The sequence below is a fragment of the Acipenser ruthenus genome, chromosome 36 (genome assembly GCF_902713425.1).
Source record: "Acipenser ruthenus chromosome 36, fAciRut3.2 maternal haplotype, whole genome shotgun sequence".
NCBI classification, from domain to species: domain Eukaryota; kingdom Metazoa; phylum Chordata; class Actinopteri; order Acipenseriformes; family Acipenseridae; genus Acipenser; species Acipenser ruthenus.
The window spans coordinates 758129-772611 of record NC_081224.1 but is presented as its reverse complement, the minus strand read 5'-3'; the positions used below and the strand labels follow the sequence as shown (position 1 = coordinate 772611).

At 40.7% G+C, this 14483-nt stretch overlaps 2 protein-coding genes across 5 annotated transcripts; one reads left to right on the top strand and one right to left on the bottom strand.

Moving 5' to 3' along the window:
* Positions 1-529: 529 nt before the first annotated feature.
* Positions 530-2424, bottom strand: LOC117966831 (forkhead box protein D1-like). The gene has a single exon (XM_059008122.1). The coding sequence runs from the start codon at positions 1818-1820 to the stop codon at positions 858-860; it is 963 nt and encodes a 320-aa protein (XP_058864105.1). The 5' UTR covers positions 1821-2424; the 3' UTR covers positions 530-857.
* Positions 2425-4386: 1962 nt separating this feature from the next.
* LOC117962334 (evolutionarily conserved signaling intermediate in Toll pathway, mitochondrial-like) lies at positions 4387-14196 on the top strand. 4 transcript variants are annotated; one of them, XM_059008119.1, is made up of 8 exons: positions 4387-4518; positions 8383-8541; positions 9123-9558; positions 10450-10673; positions 11357-11414; positions 12123-12271; positions 12373-12478; positions 13083-14196. In XM_059008119.1, exons 1-8 carry the CDS (start codon positions 4516-4518, stop codon positions 13298-13300), a joined length of 1353 nt encoding a protein of 450 aa, XP_058864102.1. In that variant the 5' UTR covers positions 4387-4515; the 3' UTR covers positions 13301-14196. The 4 variants fall into 4 exon arrangements, with proteins under 4 accessions (XP_058864102.1, XP_058864103.1, XP_034769444.2 ...); XM_059008120.1 differs by having other exon boundaries at positions 4387-4522; XM_034913553.2 differs by lacking the exon at positions 4387-4518 and adding an exon at positions 7362-7512.
* The last annotated feature ends 287 nt before the right edge of the window (positions 14197-14483 follow it).

Below are 14483 nucleotides of genomic sequence, written 5' to 3'. Positions count from 1 at the left end.
AACACAAATATATGTATTATTCAATGTATTTAATTTGCAGTGAATATTCAGCACTCATTTCCCTGTTTGTTTGTTTTTTAAACACTTAAACACTTAAAATATATTTACATGTATTATTTTCCGCATTTAGGTAACAAAAGCGAGTTTCCAAATATGTGCTTTCATCGTATTGCTAGAATATGAAAATGAGATTTATTTTTTTCATTATTATTATTATTATTATTATTATTATTATTATTATTATTATTATTATTATTGAATGCGCACAATGATAAGAAACTGCAAACATAAATAGAATCTGCTGTTGTTTTTGCAACTGACATAGAAAATGCACGATCTTTATACACAACCTTGAACAAATGATTTAGGTGCTATTTAAAACAATATCCCTCAGATAAGGTCATCTCTAAACAAATAAAAAAAAACATTTTGAAAAAGCTGTAGGGCACACACACACACACACACACACACACGCACAAACACACACACACACACGCACAAACACACACACATAAATAGAATCTGCTGTTATTTTTGCAACTGACATAGAAAATGCACGATCTTTATACACAACCTTGAACAAATGATTTAGGTTCTATTTAAAACAATATCCCTCAGATAAGGTCATCTCTAAACAAATAAAAAAAAACATTTTGAAAAAGCTGTAGGGCACACACACACACACACACAAACACACGCACAAACACACACACACACAAACACACACACAGCATTCCTACCTGAGGTTAAAACCAACTGATTACAAAAAAAAAAAACTCTTAAAAGTTACTCGCTTTGCTCAGCTGTTGCTAAAGTTTGTTTGCCAACCCCGAGTTGCTGTGTAAGGCTTGTAAAGTTTAGTACCCCTGTTGCAAGCTGAGAAAATGTGGGGAAGTGGGGGCACGGAGCATCGCGCTGGAAACGAAACGTGACCCCGGGGTTCTGTTATCCAAAGCCGGGGAAAGTGATGGGAGTGGGGCGGCGATGCCACCCACGAAGGATGACACCTGGAGCGCGGAATCCGCTTCCAGGACCGAGGTAGCTTGAGGGAGAAACGCTTTGCCACCACCGACCTGTGTCCTGGAGAAAAGCGTGGACAGGGTCGGCAAGAGGCTGGCGGCGGGAGGCAACAGGGCTGCGGACTGTGCTTGCCTGGGATGGAACCCCATTTGATAAAATTCCAAACCGGGTAACTGGAGACGGGCAGCGCCGAGCCCGTGGGTTCCATAGGTGAAGCTGGGCAGCGAGCTGGCACCGCAGTGTCCCTTCAGCATACCGAACCTGGAGTGCTGTCTCTTGAACCGCTTCCTCCGCCGCAGGAAGCTCCCGTTCTCGAACATGTCCGAAGAATTGGGGTCCAGGGTCCAGTAGTTGCCCTTTCCCGGGTTGCCGGGTTCCCGAGCCATTTTGACAAAGCAGTCGTTGAGTGACAGATTATGCCTGATGGAGTTCTGCCAAGCCGGGAACTTTTCTTTGTAATAAGGGAAGCGGTGGCTGATAAAATCGCATATCTCGCTTAGGGTGAGCCTCTTTTTGGGGCTCTGGAGGATAGCCATGGTTATCAGGGCGATATAGGAGTAAGGTGGCTTCACCGGCGGGTTGTTTTTGCCTGCGCACGGGGTGCTGGGAAGGGTGCCGATGCCCACGTCTCCATTTGCGCCTGGAGATGTTTGACTGAACTCCACGTCCAAACTGGGAGTCTCCTCGGCCAAGGTGGATGTTTTGAGTCTTTGGAGCTTGCTTTCCTGGCTTCCGTCGCCAACCACATCGATGTCAGATTCCTCCATGTGGTCGGGTTCCGTTTCGGAATTCAAAGTCATCTCAGATAAATGCTGGTTTAAAATGACCCCTTCGCCGCTGAGTGACGCTTTAAAAACAACGAAACTAACAAAAGGTGTCCTGTGCCAAGCCGGTTTGCTATTTAAATTCCACTCACAAACCCCAGCAACATCTGTGCGTGCCTCCCCAAAGCGAGACGAGAACAGAAACGGATGATGTGTTTTATTCTATAACCACTGGCAAAACACAAGACCCACACAAAACCCAATCCCAAACGAGCTGTTCTTTAGCAGTTGAAGTGGAGCGTTGCAAACCAAACCAAAAAATGTTTGCGTTCTTGAAGTTGAAGAACAATTGTACACAGAAGAAAGCTCCCTTTTTTAAAAAAAAGTCTTCCGCGTCCTCTGGACTAATGCGATAAAAACTTGGTAAATTCGCTATGGAATTGTAAACCGTGCTTGGTCAGCTCACCGTGACGTCACCGTGGAATTCCACGTCTTGAGCTCTCCAGGGCGCAGAGATTGCGTATGTTCTCCAGGTTCGGATTTCCTGCTGTAGCCTAACTAAACTCCCCGTATCCTCCTCTGAACATTGGACACCAATAGCCTCATTTTATATTTAATCTAAAAACTGTGTGCACACGTATATTACACATGATCTCACTCACTTGGTCAAAGCTCTCCAAATATAGACAACCCTCCTCCCCCACCCCCTCAGCACCATCCCCATATTTCTAAATTATCACAACGTTGCATTAGTCTGTTTTAACATTATATTGAAAAAAAAAGTGGTGTTACATTAAATTCAAGAAACATGCTCCCATACAGAAACAATACGATTTCCAACGCTGACGTATAGTTGCATTTCAGCAAATGACCAGACGAAAGACTGCATAATCGGTCTGCTCTGCGTTCCATTAAGTTCATTCGTTTATGTTATGCAATAAAGACGATGCAGTGCTATTGAAAAAATCGTGATCTCGTGATCGTAATCGTTGCCCACAAGCTCATTCAAGTAAATGCGTTTTTTTTTTCGTCCAAAAATGCGATGTGTCTTTCTTCACCGAAAAGCATTTCAATGATTTATTTATTTGGGGGGGGGGGGGGGGGGGGGCATTTTACAGGCGTTCTCTATATGACACATTCAAACTTGTGTAATGTGTAAACAGATGCAAATGTAGAAGCTCAAATATTATGATTAGATTTCAATTGAGAGCCCGCCTCGGACTATTTCCATGCATAGTTCAATTAGAGTTTATTATTTATTTCTTAGCAGACGCCCTTATCCAGGGCGACTTACAATTGTTACAAGATATCACATTATACATTATTTCACATTACATACAATTACCCATTTATACAGTTGGGTGTTTACTGGAGCAATCTAGGTAAAGTACCTTGCTCAAGGGTACAACAGCAGTGTCCCCCACTGGGGATTGAACCCACAACCCTCCGGTCCAGAGTCCAGAGCCCTAACCACTACTCCACACTGCTGCCCTAGTTTATTCCTTTAATGACGTATTGTTGTTACCTGTAGTTCACCTCCAATATAATAGATACTCCTGTACATACTCTGTAGGCTTTGTACCACAAACGATATAAAAAAATATGTTGTAATACTGAAGCCAATCTTTGTAGTCGTTAGTGCTCAATCGCATTGTTTTAAAATAATTGCCAGACAAATAGAACACGTACTGACCTGTTTGGGAATAACTTAACATTTTAGATTTTTTTTTTTTTTGCTCGATTTAATAATACGTTTTCAAATTCTGAAAATAATCATTTGTATCCTACGAAAAAAAAACAAAAAAACAAAAACGCCTACACAAAAAACTTTATTAAAATGGGGATTTAATGCGCAGTGTTATTATTATTATTATTATTATTATTATTATTATTATTATTATTATTATCAATCCGTCTGATCCGACAAGGGGCTGCTGTATAGGATTAGATCACTGAACGCTGGCTCCAGTGTTAAGTTCACTGGCAATATGTATTCAAAGTTATGCCACTGAAAGTTCATTAAGTACACAGGAGTCTGCAAATTTATTCCAACACCCCATTGCTTCTGCAGTTTCGATTTCCTGTGCGTATTAAACCCAACCACTGGACCTGAAAATCTTGGAAAACTGAAACAAATTGCCAAATTAAGTGATTGCTTAAATTTAATTGATGACTTTAACAGGCCACATATGGAATTTGTTTAAAATGATAAAATGCATGAGACTTTTTAGAAGTTGTTTAAGATGCCTAACTAATTGGGCATTCTGTAAATATGCCTTGTATAAATTATCATTAGTGCGATCACTTTTGTTTTATCGATATTCAAATTAGTTCCATTACACTTTTACTAGGTGTTTAATAGATAAACGTGTCATCCGTGTTTTACACTGTAAACGTGTAGCTCAGGAGCATTTGCCTAAACGGGTTAAACGCGTTTTACTGAAGTTATAAGATACATGCATTGTTAATGTGCACAGTTAAACGTGTTTGTAAAACACAGCGCTATTCTGTACAGGATTCCCTGCCACTAATTACCAAACCCCTTCAGGGCGTTCTTCCTGTCCCTTTTAAAAGCTAAACGGATCCTCTGCCGCATAGAGAGTATATTTTGGGTTGGAGTTTCATTTGTTGTCGTTGCTTTGCTGTTTTGTTAAGACTGTATAAATCAGCTGAAACACGGGAAACTCAACTGGTAAACATACCAGCAATAAAAAGAGCGGACAAACATGTGATGGTTGGTGAGTTTTAACAGATAGTCTTGTAATGATTATAAAAATCATACCGAGGATTCTTAATTGGAATTCAGTGTGAAACAGTTCTTCCGTGATTGACTCGGTAGATTATATTTTCAGCGTATGCACATTTTTTTCCTCTGCTGCCGTTTACAATTTCACAGAAATGCAATTATATGGAAAACAGCAGTAACGAGTTCAAAATGTAACCATTATGTTTTACCAAACCAGTTTGTTTTATTATGTGGTACTTAAAAATAGATAGATAGATAGATAGATAGATAGATAGATAGATAGATAGATAGATAGATAGATAGATAGATAGATAGATAGATAGATAGATAGATAGATATTGTACACAAAAGGTTTCAATGATTTTAAAAGTATTTTATTTCAGGACGTTTCGGACAAACGCCCTTCTTCAGCTGTGTAGCAAGAAAAGTAAACACAGCTGAACAAGGGCTTTGTGTCTGAAACTTGTTTTTTTTTTAAAACGTATTGTCAGTTTTGTACCCTGCGGTTATACCTCCTTCGAAACATAAATAGCAGCAGCTTGTTTAGGTACTGCTTTTTTATAGGCCGACCTGATATAGAATTGATTTATTTAATCAATTATTATTATTAATTTCTTAGTAGATGCCCTTATCCAGGGCGACTTACAATCGTAAGCAAATACATTTCAAGTGTTACAATACAAGTAATACAATAAGAGCAAGAAATACAATAATTATTCACATTGTTGTACATAATCTTGTTCTATATATATATATGCATGCTGATGCGCTGGGGAGGCCAAATCTAGACTGATCCTCAAAGCCAGCATTGCATGATATAATAAAAATATAAGTTTATATAAAGTAGTGTTAATTAGAATTAATACAGATTCAAAGATAGAAGTAAAAATGATGTCACAATATATAGAACAGCATGACATCATGTAAGAATAAATCATGAATTTGAATGTAAACAATAACAAGTAGTTGTCATGCCGTCAAAAACCTATAAATACCTCCAATGTTTGGATTCAAACACAGGCTCCCTTGAGAAAGATATGTACAACATATCGAAACGTTGGGCAGCTGGCTCTTTGAGCTAATATATATATATATATATAGGCATGCTATAATATGTGTTTTAAGTGTATTGGATACTGCATACCCAAGATTATAACAAATAAATGAAACGCATACACTGAGCGCGTCACTTCGCGCGAGGGAGAAGGCATGTTTCAGATCATTTTGAAGGAGTCTACGGTTGCTTCCCGGGATGCCCGCGTTTCCTGCCTCTGATCTCGTCTTCCCCCGTAGGACAGGTCGGGGAGAGTTAATACAGGGGGTGATGTGGGTGGGCTGGAGCCTGGCGGTTTTAGGAGATCATTTTATACATTTACCATGCATGTCTTCGATTATTAAAAACAGCCGCAAACACGGGAAAATAAATACACGCACCGTGGTTTTAATAACTAGAAGGGGGAATTATAGCATATTGAATAACAGAACTATACAGCTTTAAGGAAAATCCATTCAGTTATTGTGGGTTTTTAAATATACCGGTATAGTGAAATACTGACACAGCAACCCAGCGTGGATGATGTGTGGATTCGTATTTATTTTATAACCTACCCTACATGTATTAAAAGCACAGAGCTATCCAACCCTTTATTATTTATTATTTATTATTATTTATTTCTTAGCAGACGCCCTTATCCAGGGCGACTTACAATTGTTACAAGATATCACATTATTTTTTACATACAATTACATTATTTTTACCTTTAGGCTAAAAGAGACAGACCGATTAACATGGAGCTGTTTTAGAGTCATATCAATTATATATATATATATATATATATATATATATATATATATATATATATATATATATATATATATATATATATATATATATATATTATTCCTTCGGTCACGATTTTTCTATTAAAATGTATAGCAATTTTAAACAGTTTGCGTGAACTCTGTGGAGTTTGAGAATTGTCCTGAACAAAGAAAAAAAAAAAAAAAAACCACCCGTGCATTATAAAACAGATTCATAGATAGGAAACTTATTCTTGAGCTCGATTGATTGTCCAGTGGCTTTTTATTATTTTACTGTAAAGTGTCCCGGGACTCTGCAGGAGTGCTATAGCTATGTAAAAGCAATTTGTATGGTGTTGTATTACTTTACAACAATTACACACGCACAACCAGTCAACAATAATATTTTTTTTCTATAATATATAACTATATATCTTTATATATTTATTTTATTTTAAACATTAAGGGTTGGTTTGTTTTTTGCTCCTGTACAAATTTTGCACCCTTTTTTCTACAATGATTAAATCTTTATTTATATTTATTTATTATTATTATTTATTTCTTAGCAGACGCCCTTATCCAGGGCGACTTACAATTGTTACAAGGTATCACATTATACATTATTTTACATTATACAGATATCACATTATTTTTACATACAGTTACCCATTTATACAGTTGGGTTTTTACTGGAGCAATCTAGGTAAAGTACCTTGCTCAAGGGTACAGCAGCAGTGTCCCCCACTGGGGATTGAACCCACGACCCTCCGGTCAAGAGTCCGGAGCCCTAACCACTACTCCACACTGCTACAGTTTTAAATTACAGTGATTTAAAACTGAAAATAAACAACATACAATACGTATTTAAGACATGGTACATACGACGTGTCTCTACAACCGCAGTTCCTTAGATCGTTTTATAATCCGTATAATCCGTTCTGTATTTAGCAGGGGTGCGTTGCTACCACCTAGTGGCGAGAATGTATATTACTACCAGAAAACCGATTCCAAAATGTGTAAACCAGGGGAACTATCTTTCCTGCGGCAATCGGGGAAGTATTAACGGTGCTGCACCAGAAAATGCACACATATGACCTGAATTTCAATATGGCAGCGCCTATGACCTCACATCTGAAGGAGAATTATTTCACAAATAAATAAGAAGCGTTTCGTTTTAATTACGTGAGTATTACAGCTGCACGTACGACGTACGAACACGCAAATAGTGGCTGTACTTAGACATGTGTTCTAACCGCGTACCAAATGGTTTTTATCACATTTTAAGCATACTGGTAATTCCAGGCTTTGCATATTTCGTGGCAGATCTTCTAAGTACACAAATAGAATAAAATGTGCTTGTTTTAAAGTAATGAGTACAGCGCACTAACCGAACTGTCAAAAAATCAACATGCAACGTTACTGTCTTCCAAATCAGAGGTGCACATTATGTATTTAACTTAAATTAAAATAAACAAATGCATGAATAAATACATGCATGTTTGCATTTTGCACGATCCCTTTAAAATCATGGCTTGGGAATCGTTCCATTCCATTGCTGTCCATCGATCTGTTGCACCCGGGTTTTATTCGACCTACATAGGTTTATTTATTACAGGTTGTGCAACGAATAATAACACCGTTACTTTTATGCATTTTGTAAGGCAGGCTTATTTGTATCATTGTTCCCTAATCTGATATAACTAAAGTGTCTGTGTCCAATTATTACGTTTTTGCATTGCAGCAAATGCATGAGACCCAGTGTTTTTTTAAGAAATAAAAAAAAATACTTCTTGTCTGCTTTCAGCTTATCAACGTTTCCCTCCCAAGTCCTCTTTTTCAGGCGCTGCTCCCTTTGCTGCACTGCAATTGGATGAGGCTGAAACTTCTGTGTATGGGGGTTTGGCGATTGGATGATCAGTGCATCAGGATTGATCCACAACTACAAAAAAAATCTTGGGATTGCATTTAGTGTGATACTGCATGCTGGTGTGTTTAAACAACAGACCTACCAAGTGACATGGTGCTTCATGCTCTGTTTCTTCTGCTTCTCAGGTCAGGACAACGTGTCCGGCTATGAACTGCACGCGCTCACTGCTGCTGGCCAGGGTCCTGGCTGCGCTGGCCCCTCGCAGTCCGGCTCCTCGTTCACCGTCCGCACTTCACACAGCCTCTGCTGGGCTCTTCAGAAGCAAGCATGCCAGCCTTGGGCAGGTAGGTCGTTTTTGAGGGAGCGAGATGGTGGCTGGGCTGAAAATACAGTTAGGTTTTTTTTATCTCCACAATATAACGCTTGAGAGAGAGAGAGTCTTGTTTGTCAGGAAGTATTGGGACACAGAGAAGCCACACATACAATCCAGATACCGCTGTTATACTAAACATTAAACTTGCAACACAGCTCTGGAAAAAAGCTTAGCGTCACCTAGAATTGTAGGATTGAGAGAAGCATAATTTAGATATTTTATTTAACATCATGCAATCAAAAATGATATCGCAAAAAGTCTACCGGAAGCCATCATAGTAGTACGGTTTTTCATGTTAGATTTTGAAATGTCACATTTCTCCATTTTATATGGAAAACTACAAAGTGGTGTGCAGTTCAATATGTTAACATTATTCAGCAGGTTTCATTCGACTTTATGAAGCAGAATTAGTTAATTCTACAGGGGGGGGTGCAATGCTTTTGGCCACAGCTGTGCATTTCATAAAACTAAATCAAACCTCAGCGTCTGCAGTGCATTTCATTTTGACACACGGTCTGTTTTGTAATACTACAGTGAATTTCATTTCTTCAGCGCGCGACGCGCTTGCCCTCCAGATGCTTCCACTCCAGCGCAAGACGTCCAGACGCCAAACCTGCCCCCTCCTCTGAGCGCTCCAACCAGGAGGGGGAGTCGTCTCACACTGGCGCAGGCAAGACCTTGGTCACCTATGAGGACCTGTTTGAACGGGCGGCCCGGGACTCCAGAACCAAGGCCACGTTCACCCGGGTCCTCGAGGTCTTCTGCAAGGAGGACGTGCGCCGGCGGGGTCACGTGGAGTTCATCTACGCTGCCCTGAAGAAGATGCCGGAGTTCGGAGTGGAGGGGGATCTGTCCGTCTACAACAAGCTGCTGGACGTCTTCCCCAAGGAGGTGTTTGTGCCTCGCAACTACATCCAGCGCATGTTCAACCACTACCCCCGACAGCAGGAGTGTGGCGTGCAGCTGCTGGAGCACATGGAGAACTACGGTACGTCCTCAGCAATGCAGAGCCTTTCTCTGAAAACCATTAAAACACAGAAAGAAAGAGAAAGAAAGAAAGCTTCTTATAGTCCTGTAGACTACTGTGTTGCGTCCCTCTGTATTATTATTATTATTATTATTATTTATTTCTTAGCAGACGCCCTTATCCAAGGCGACTTACAATTGTTACAAGATGTCACATTATACATTATTTCATATTATACATATATCACATTATTTTTACATACAATTACCCATTTATACAGTTTGGTTTTTACTGGAGCAATCTAGGTAAAGTTCCTTGCTCAAGGGTACAGCAGCAGTGTCCCCCACCTGGGATTGAACCCACGACCCTCTGGTCAAGAGTCCAGAGCCCTAACCACTACTCCACACTGCTGCCCCGTCTATTTGTATATATATATATATATATATATATATAGACGCTGTCATGCCGATATATTTATCTTGAAAATAACAAGTTTACTGCACCACTTTAAAAAAGGCTGTTAAAAAAAAAAAAATAAACAATAATTCAACTGTAAATCATTTCAACTGTAGCTGAAAGTTTCTTCAAGTTCTGTTCTCTCTGACCAGGGCGAGCTTGAGGCATGGAGACCGAACTGCTGCCACATTACCACTGCTTTAGCCGTTCCTGTTCCGTTGTTACACAGAGCAAATTTTTATCTAGCAGACAGGACACCCCGTCGAAAAACCTTCATACTGTCCAAGAGAATAATAGGGCTTTCTACAAATTAGTACAAAATCGCATCTAACAGGATGTTGCTTTCTTTTTCTCTCTCTCTCTCTCTCTCTCTTGCATTAATTCTTCCTTTTCCGTCTCTCTCATTCATCCTTCCTCTAACGCGTTTGTTCTCTCTCTCCGTCTTTCGTCCCGCAGGCGTCATGCCCAACGTGGAGACGAAGGTCCTTCTCGTGCAGATCTTCGGGGAGAAGGGTCACCCCATGCGCAAGTACCAGCGGCTCATGTACTGGTTCCCCCGCTTCAAGCACGTGAACCCCTACCCGGTCCCGAGAGAGCTGCCCCGGGACCCTGTGGACCTGGCGAGACTCAGTCTGCAGAGGATAGCGGGAGACCTGGACGCCAGGGTCACGGTCTACGAGGTACAGCCGCTGGCACGCAACATACACGCTGACATCGTCTACACCGCCTGAATTTAAAAGGGAGGGTCCGTTGGAAATTCAGAGGAGAATACGGGACCGAAGCGCCGTTGGGTTTTGAAAGAACCCACTTCACGACACGCTCAGTTCCGCTCCCCCTGAGCAGCTCAGAGCTGCAGAGCGGATTTCATCAGCGATCAGAGTGAGCAGAAAAATTCTCGCTCTGAGTCGCTCGGATACTTAACGCGGCCGCTGGTTTCTTTATTTAAATGTGTCACTTGTCATCTTATCTATCTGTGTCGCTTTCACCATCCAGTTTGTCGTCTAAACTTGGAGTGAGAATTTACCACGTCTTTGTAAACAGGGTGGGAAGGTAAAAGGTTCAAACAGTTTGCTATATTTTACCTTTTTTTTCATGGCAACAAATGCAAAACAAAGACTGCGATCAGCCACCGATATAGAGGCTGTTCATCAATTAAGAAATCACAGACAGAAAGTGCCTTCTGGCATGAACCCTCGCTTAAATTCAGAAACTCGCGCATGCACAGTATAGAGTATTAACCCTGTAATTCCTGAGCAGTTTTTAAATGAGAAAAGCTACTGTATTTTATGTAACTAGATTCTTGTACAAAACTGAAGCAAATGAGTCTCAGATTACATTTTTTTTTCAACCCCATTTCCTGTAGATGCCCTCCACAGACCTCTCTGAATGTGGTGAAGATTCATCTCAGCTCTATGTCGTAGGTATATGGAAATTATTTTCATGTCGTTTTTTTTTTTTTATTTGCTCTGTGTTATATGTAGTCATCTAATATATAAGTTATATTCAGTTTCTGTTTGACCAGATAAGAGAAAGGGTGCTCCCTCCAGTCCAGGGCAGGCTTGAGGCACGGAGACTGAACTGCTCCCTCCCTCCCTCACTCTCCTAAGAGAAAGGGTGCTCCCTCCAGTCCAGGGCAGGCTTGAGGCACGGAGACTGAACTGCTCCCTCCCTCCCTCACCCCCCTAAGAGAAAGGGTGCTCCCTCCAGTCCAGGGCAGGCTTGAGGCACGGAGACTGAACTGCTCCCTCCCTCCCTTAAGAGAATGCTCCAACTACTCTAGCTTAGAAATAAATAATTTTGAAATTCACTAGTCTCATGACAAAAACTTCTACTCGTGTATATATAGATATATATATATATATATATATATATAATGAATATATATATATATTTCTTCAAGAATTTCCTGTTACTATTAAATAAGTTTCTGTAAACAAATCTGAGATGGCAGTAAATAAAATAGCTCTAAATTGTATTTGCTTTTTTTTTTTTTTTTTTTTTTTAGCAGAGCACTGCTACAGTTTGGTTATAAAGTTTAAACATCATGCATGCAGTGCGGGCGAGATACACAGAGAAGCACACAAAGCCCTGCAATTTGTTTCATCCTCTTCTTTCCGTTTTCCTCTCAGGGATTCAGAGCCCCGATCAGCAGACACTCTTGTCAAAGCACAACCCCGAGAGGCCCGTGTTTGTGGAAGGACCCTTTCCGCTGTGGCTGAGGAAGACCTGCGTCTATTTCTACACACTCCGAGCTGACCCGCTGCCGCCCGAGGAAAAGGTCAGCACGGTGCGCTTTTAAATCAGGCTGGGGGAAAGCGGACAGCTCTAGGTCAAAGGGGCCCTGGTTTCACAGATATAAACAGTTGTGTTTGCGTTCAGGTTGAAGAGCCCGTCGACCCAGAGAGGAGCTTCTTTTATCCTCTGGAGCTGGACTTGGACCTGGACCGGGACCTGGGAGACGACGATGACTTTGACGTGGACGAAGGTAAACCAATTGTCTTTTGTAAGACTTTTTTTTATTTTATTATTATTATTATTATTATTATTATTATTATTAGTTTTTTGAAAGCTCGATTTTTAAGTGGTGGATTTTGAAAATGGGCAGGATAATTTCACGGTCTTTGTTTTACTGTTTAAAAGCTGCAGAAAGGAATGCAGCGCTACAAGTAAAATGTACAGCGAGGAATCCGCGGTGAGAGTTATGCGAATATTGAAGCAATAAGTTTATTTTTAAAGCTCTTCAGATTCGTTATTATTTATTTATTTATTTGGCAGGTGCCTTTATCCAAGGCGACTCACACAGGTGTTCCAGGGCAGCACAGGGTTACAATGCAAGCTTCATATTTAAATACAGTGTAGTTTACAGTCACTGCAAATAATAATACTACTAGAATACACTGTGAACTAGGATGCAACAAGTTATGATGGCAGCGAGTTAAATCTACAGTGACACATTAGCAGTGCAAGGATAGCACATCAGCTGAGGATCCAGTAACATGGTGCTGAGGTCAGGCAGGTCCAGTGCAGAGCAGGAGGGGTGGATCAGTCGGACGGGGCAGTACACTCACCGTGGTTCTGTTCTCTTGCAGTGGAGGAGGGCCCCGTGTTTGCTTTGTGCATGGCCAGCTCTGGAGATCAGGCGACCCTCAGCAAGTGGATCTCCGGGCTCCAGGAAACAAACCCCATCCTGGGCCGCACCCCCACCGTATTCCGGCTGAATTCCGGGCCCCGGGAGATCCAGACTTCCTCCGAACCGGAGCGCAAGGAAGACCAGAACCTTTTACAAAGCCGGAAAATGACACAATGATGGTGCGGGTCCAAATAAATATTGAGGATTAAACGACCGACAACGTTGGGAGTATGGAGTAGAGAGTGTGACTGAACATCAGCAGCACATGCAGGGTTATGCTTATGCCACTCAGGACTCTAAAACACTGGTTTCACTGACATCGATTAGTCTTGGACCTCCTAATGTTACCGAGGTAACGGAGCCCAAGGCTAGTGGAAATCGGGGTCTGTGAAACCAGCCGACCTTTCGATTTGTCCTCATCTCTTTAAAGTTGCAGATTTCAAGTTATTTGTAACATTTTAAAAATCTTTTTAGGAGCTGAGAACAATTAAAAAAAAAAGCAAATTATTAGTTCAAATTAAGGGTTTAGTTAAGTAATTGAGAGCTCAGTTGGAATGAAAATGTGATTGTGAATAACATCTGTTTAACCCTTTAAGCTAGACAAGGCATTGAACGCTTGTTCAAAACGGTTTCTTCTTCAAACACATTTTGAGAGGGACTCGAGCATCACAAGGAGGAAGCTGGCCAGTCGGATGACCGGATCCAACCTGCCTGTCTGTCAGTACATTTTAAACCCTGTTTCGTGCACCGCATTGCAAAAAAATCAGAAAGTTAGTATAATTTTTATTTATTTGTGGGACACGTGTGTTCCCTTGTACCTTAAAGGGTTAAACTCTGATTTGCATAATGTTTGTCGTGCAACAAGGGGGTTAATTTGGAGCAAGGTGCAGTCGGTGATGCCTTCAAATCAGATTTACTGTTCGAAATCAAAACCAGCCTAGGACAGATAGCATGCAATTGATCATGTATGCTCAGGTTAGGTTTATCTCAATGCATTGAAATGTAAAAAAACAAATGGGGCTTCACCCTTTTCAGATCTTAATCTCTTTGGAGTAAATAAAATCTGAACAATCCTTTTGTTTCGGTTTTATTTTTGTGCTTGCAATACAACACAGACTTACACAGTGGGCAATTACCTACAGCTGTGGCCAAAACGGGTTTGCGTCACCCGATAGAATTAACACATGCTGCTTCATAAACCTGCTGAATGTTGTTACGTTAACACGTTGAATTACACACACAGCTTTCAAAATCTAATATGAAATACTACTATACCACTACTATGGCTTCCGGTAGACTTTTTTTTTGCGATATCATTTTGTAGTTTCCTTGATTACACGATGTTAAATAAAATATCTAA

Coding starts and splice junctions, on each gene's coding strand:
- LOC117966831 (XM_059008122.1), bottom strand. CDS start 1,820: ATGACTTTGAATTCCGAAACGGAACCCGACCACATGGAGGAATCTGAC.
- LOC117962334 (XM_059008119.1), top strand. Junction 8,542..9,122: donor AGCATGCCAGCCTTGGGCAG/GTAGGTCGTTTT, acceptor TCATTTCTTCAG/CGCGCGACGCGCTTGCCCTC. Junction 11,415..12,122: donor ATCTCAGCTCTATGTCGTAG/GTATATGGAAAT, acceptor TTTTCCTCTCAG/GGATTCAGAGCCCCGATCAG.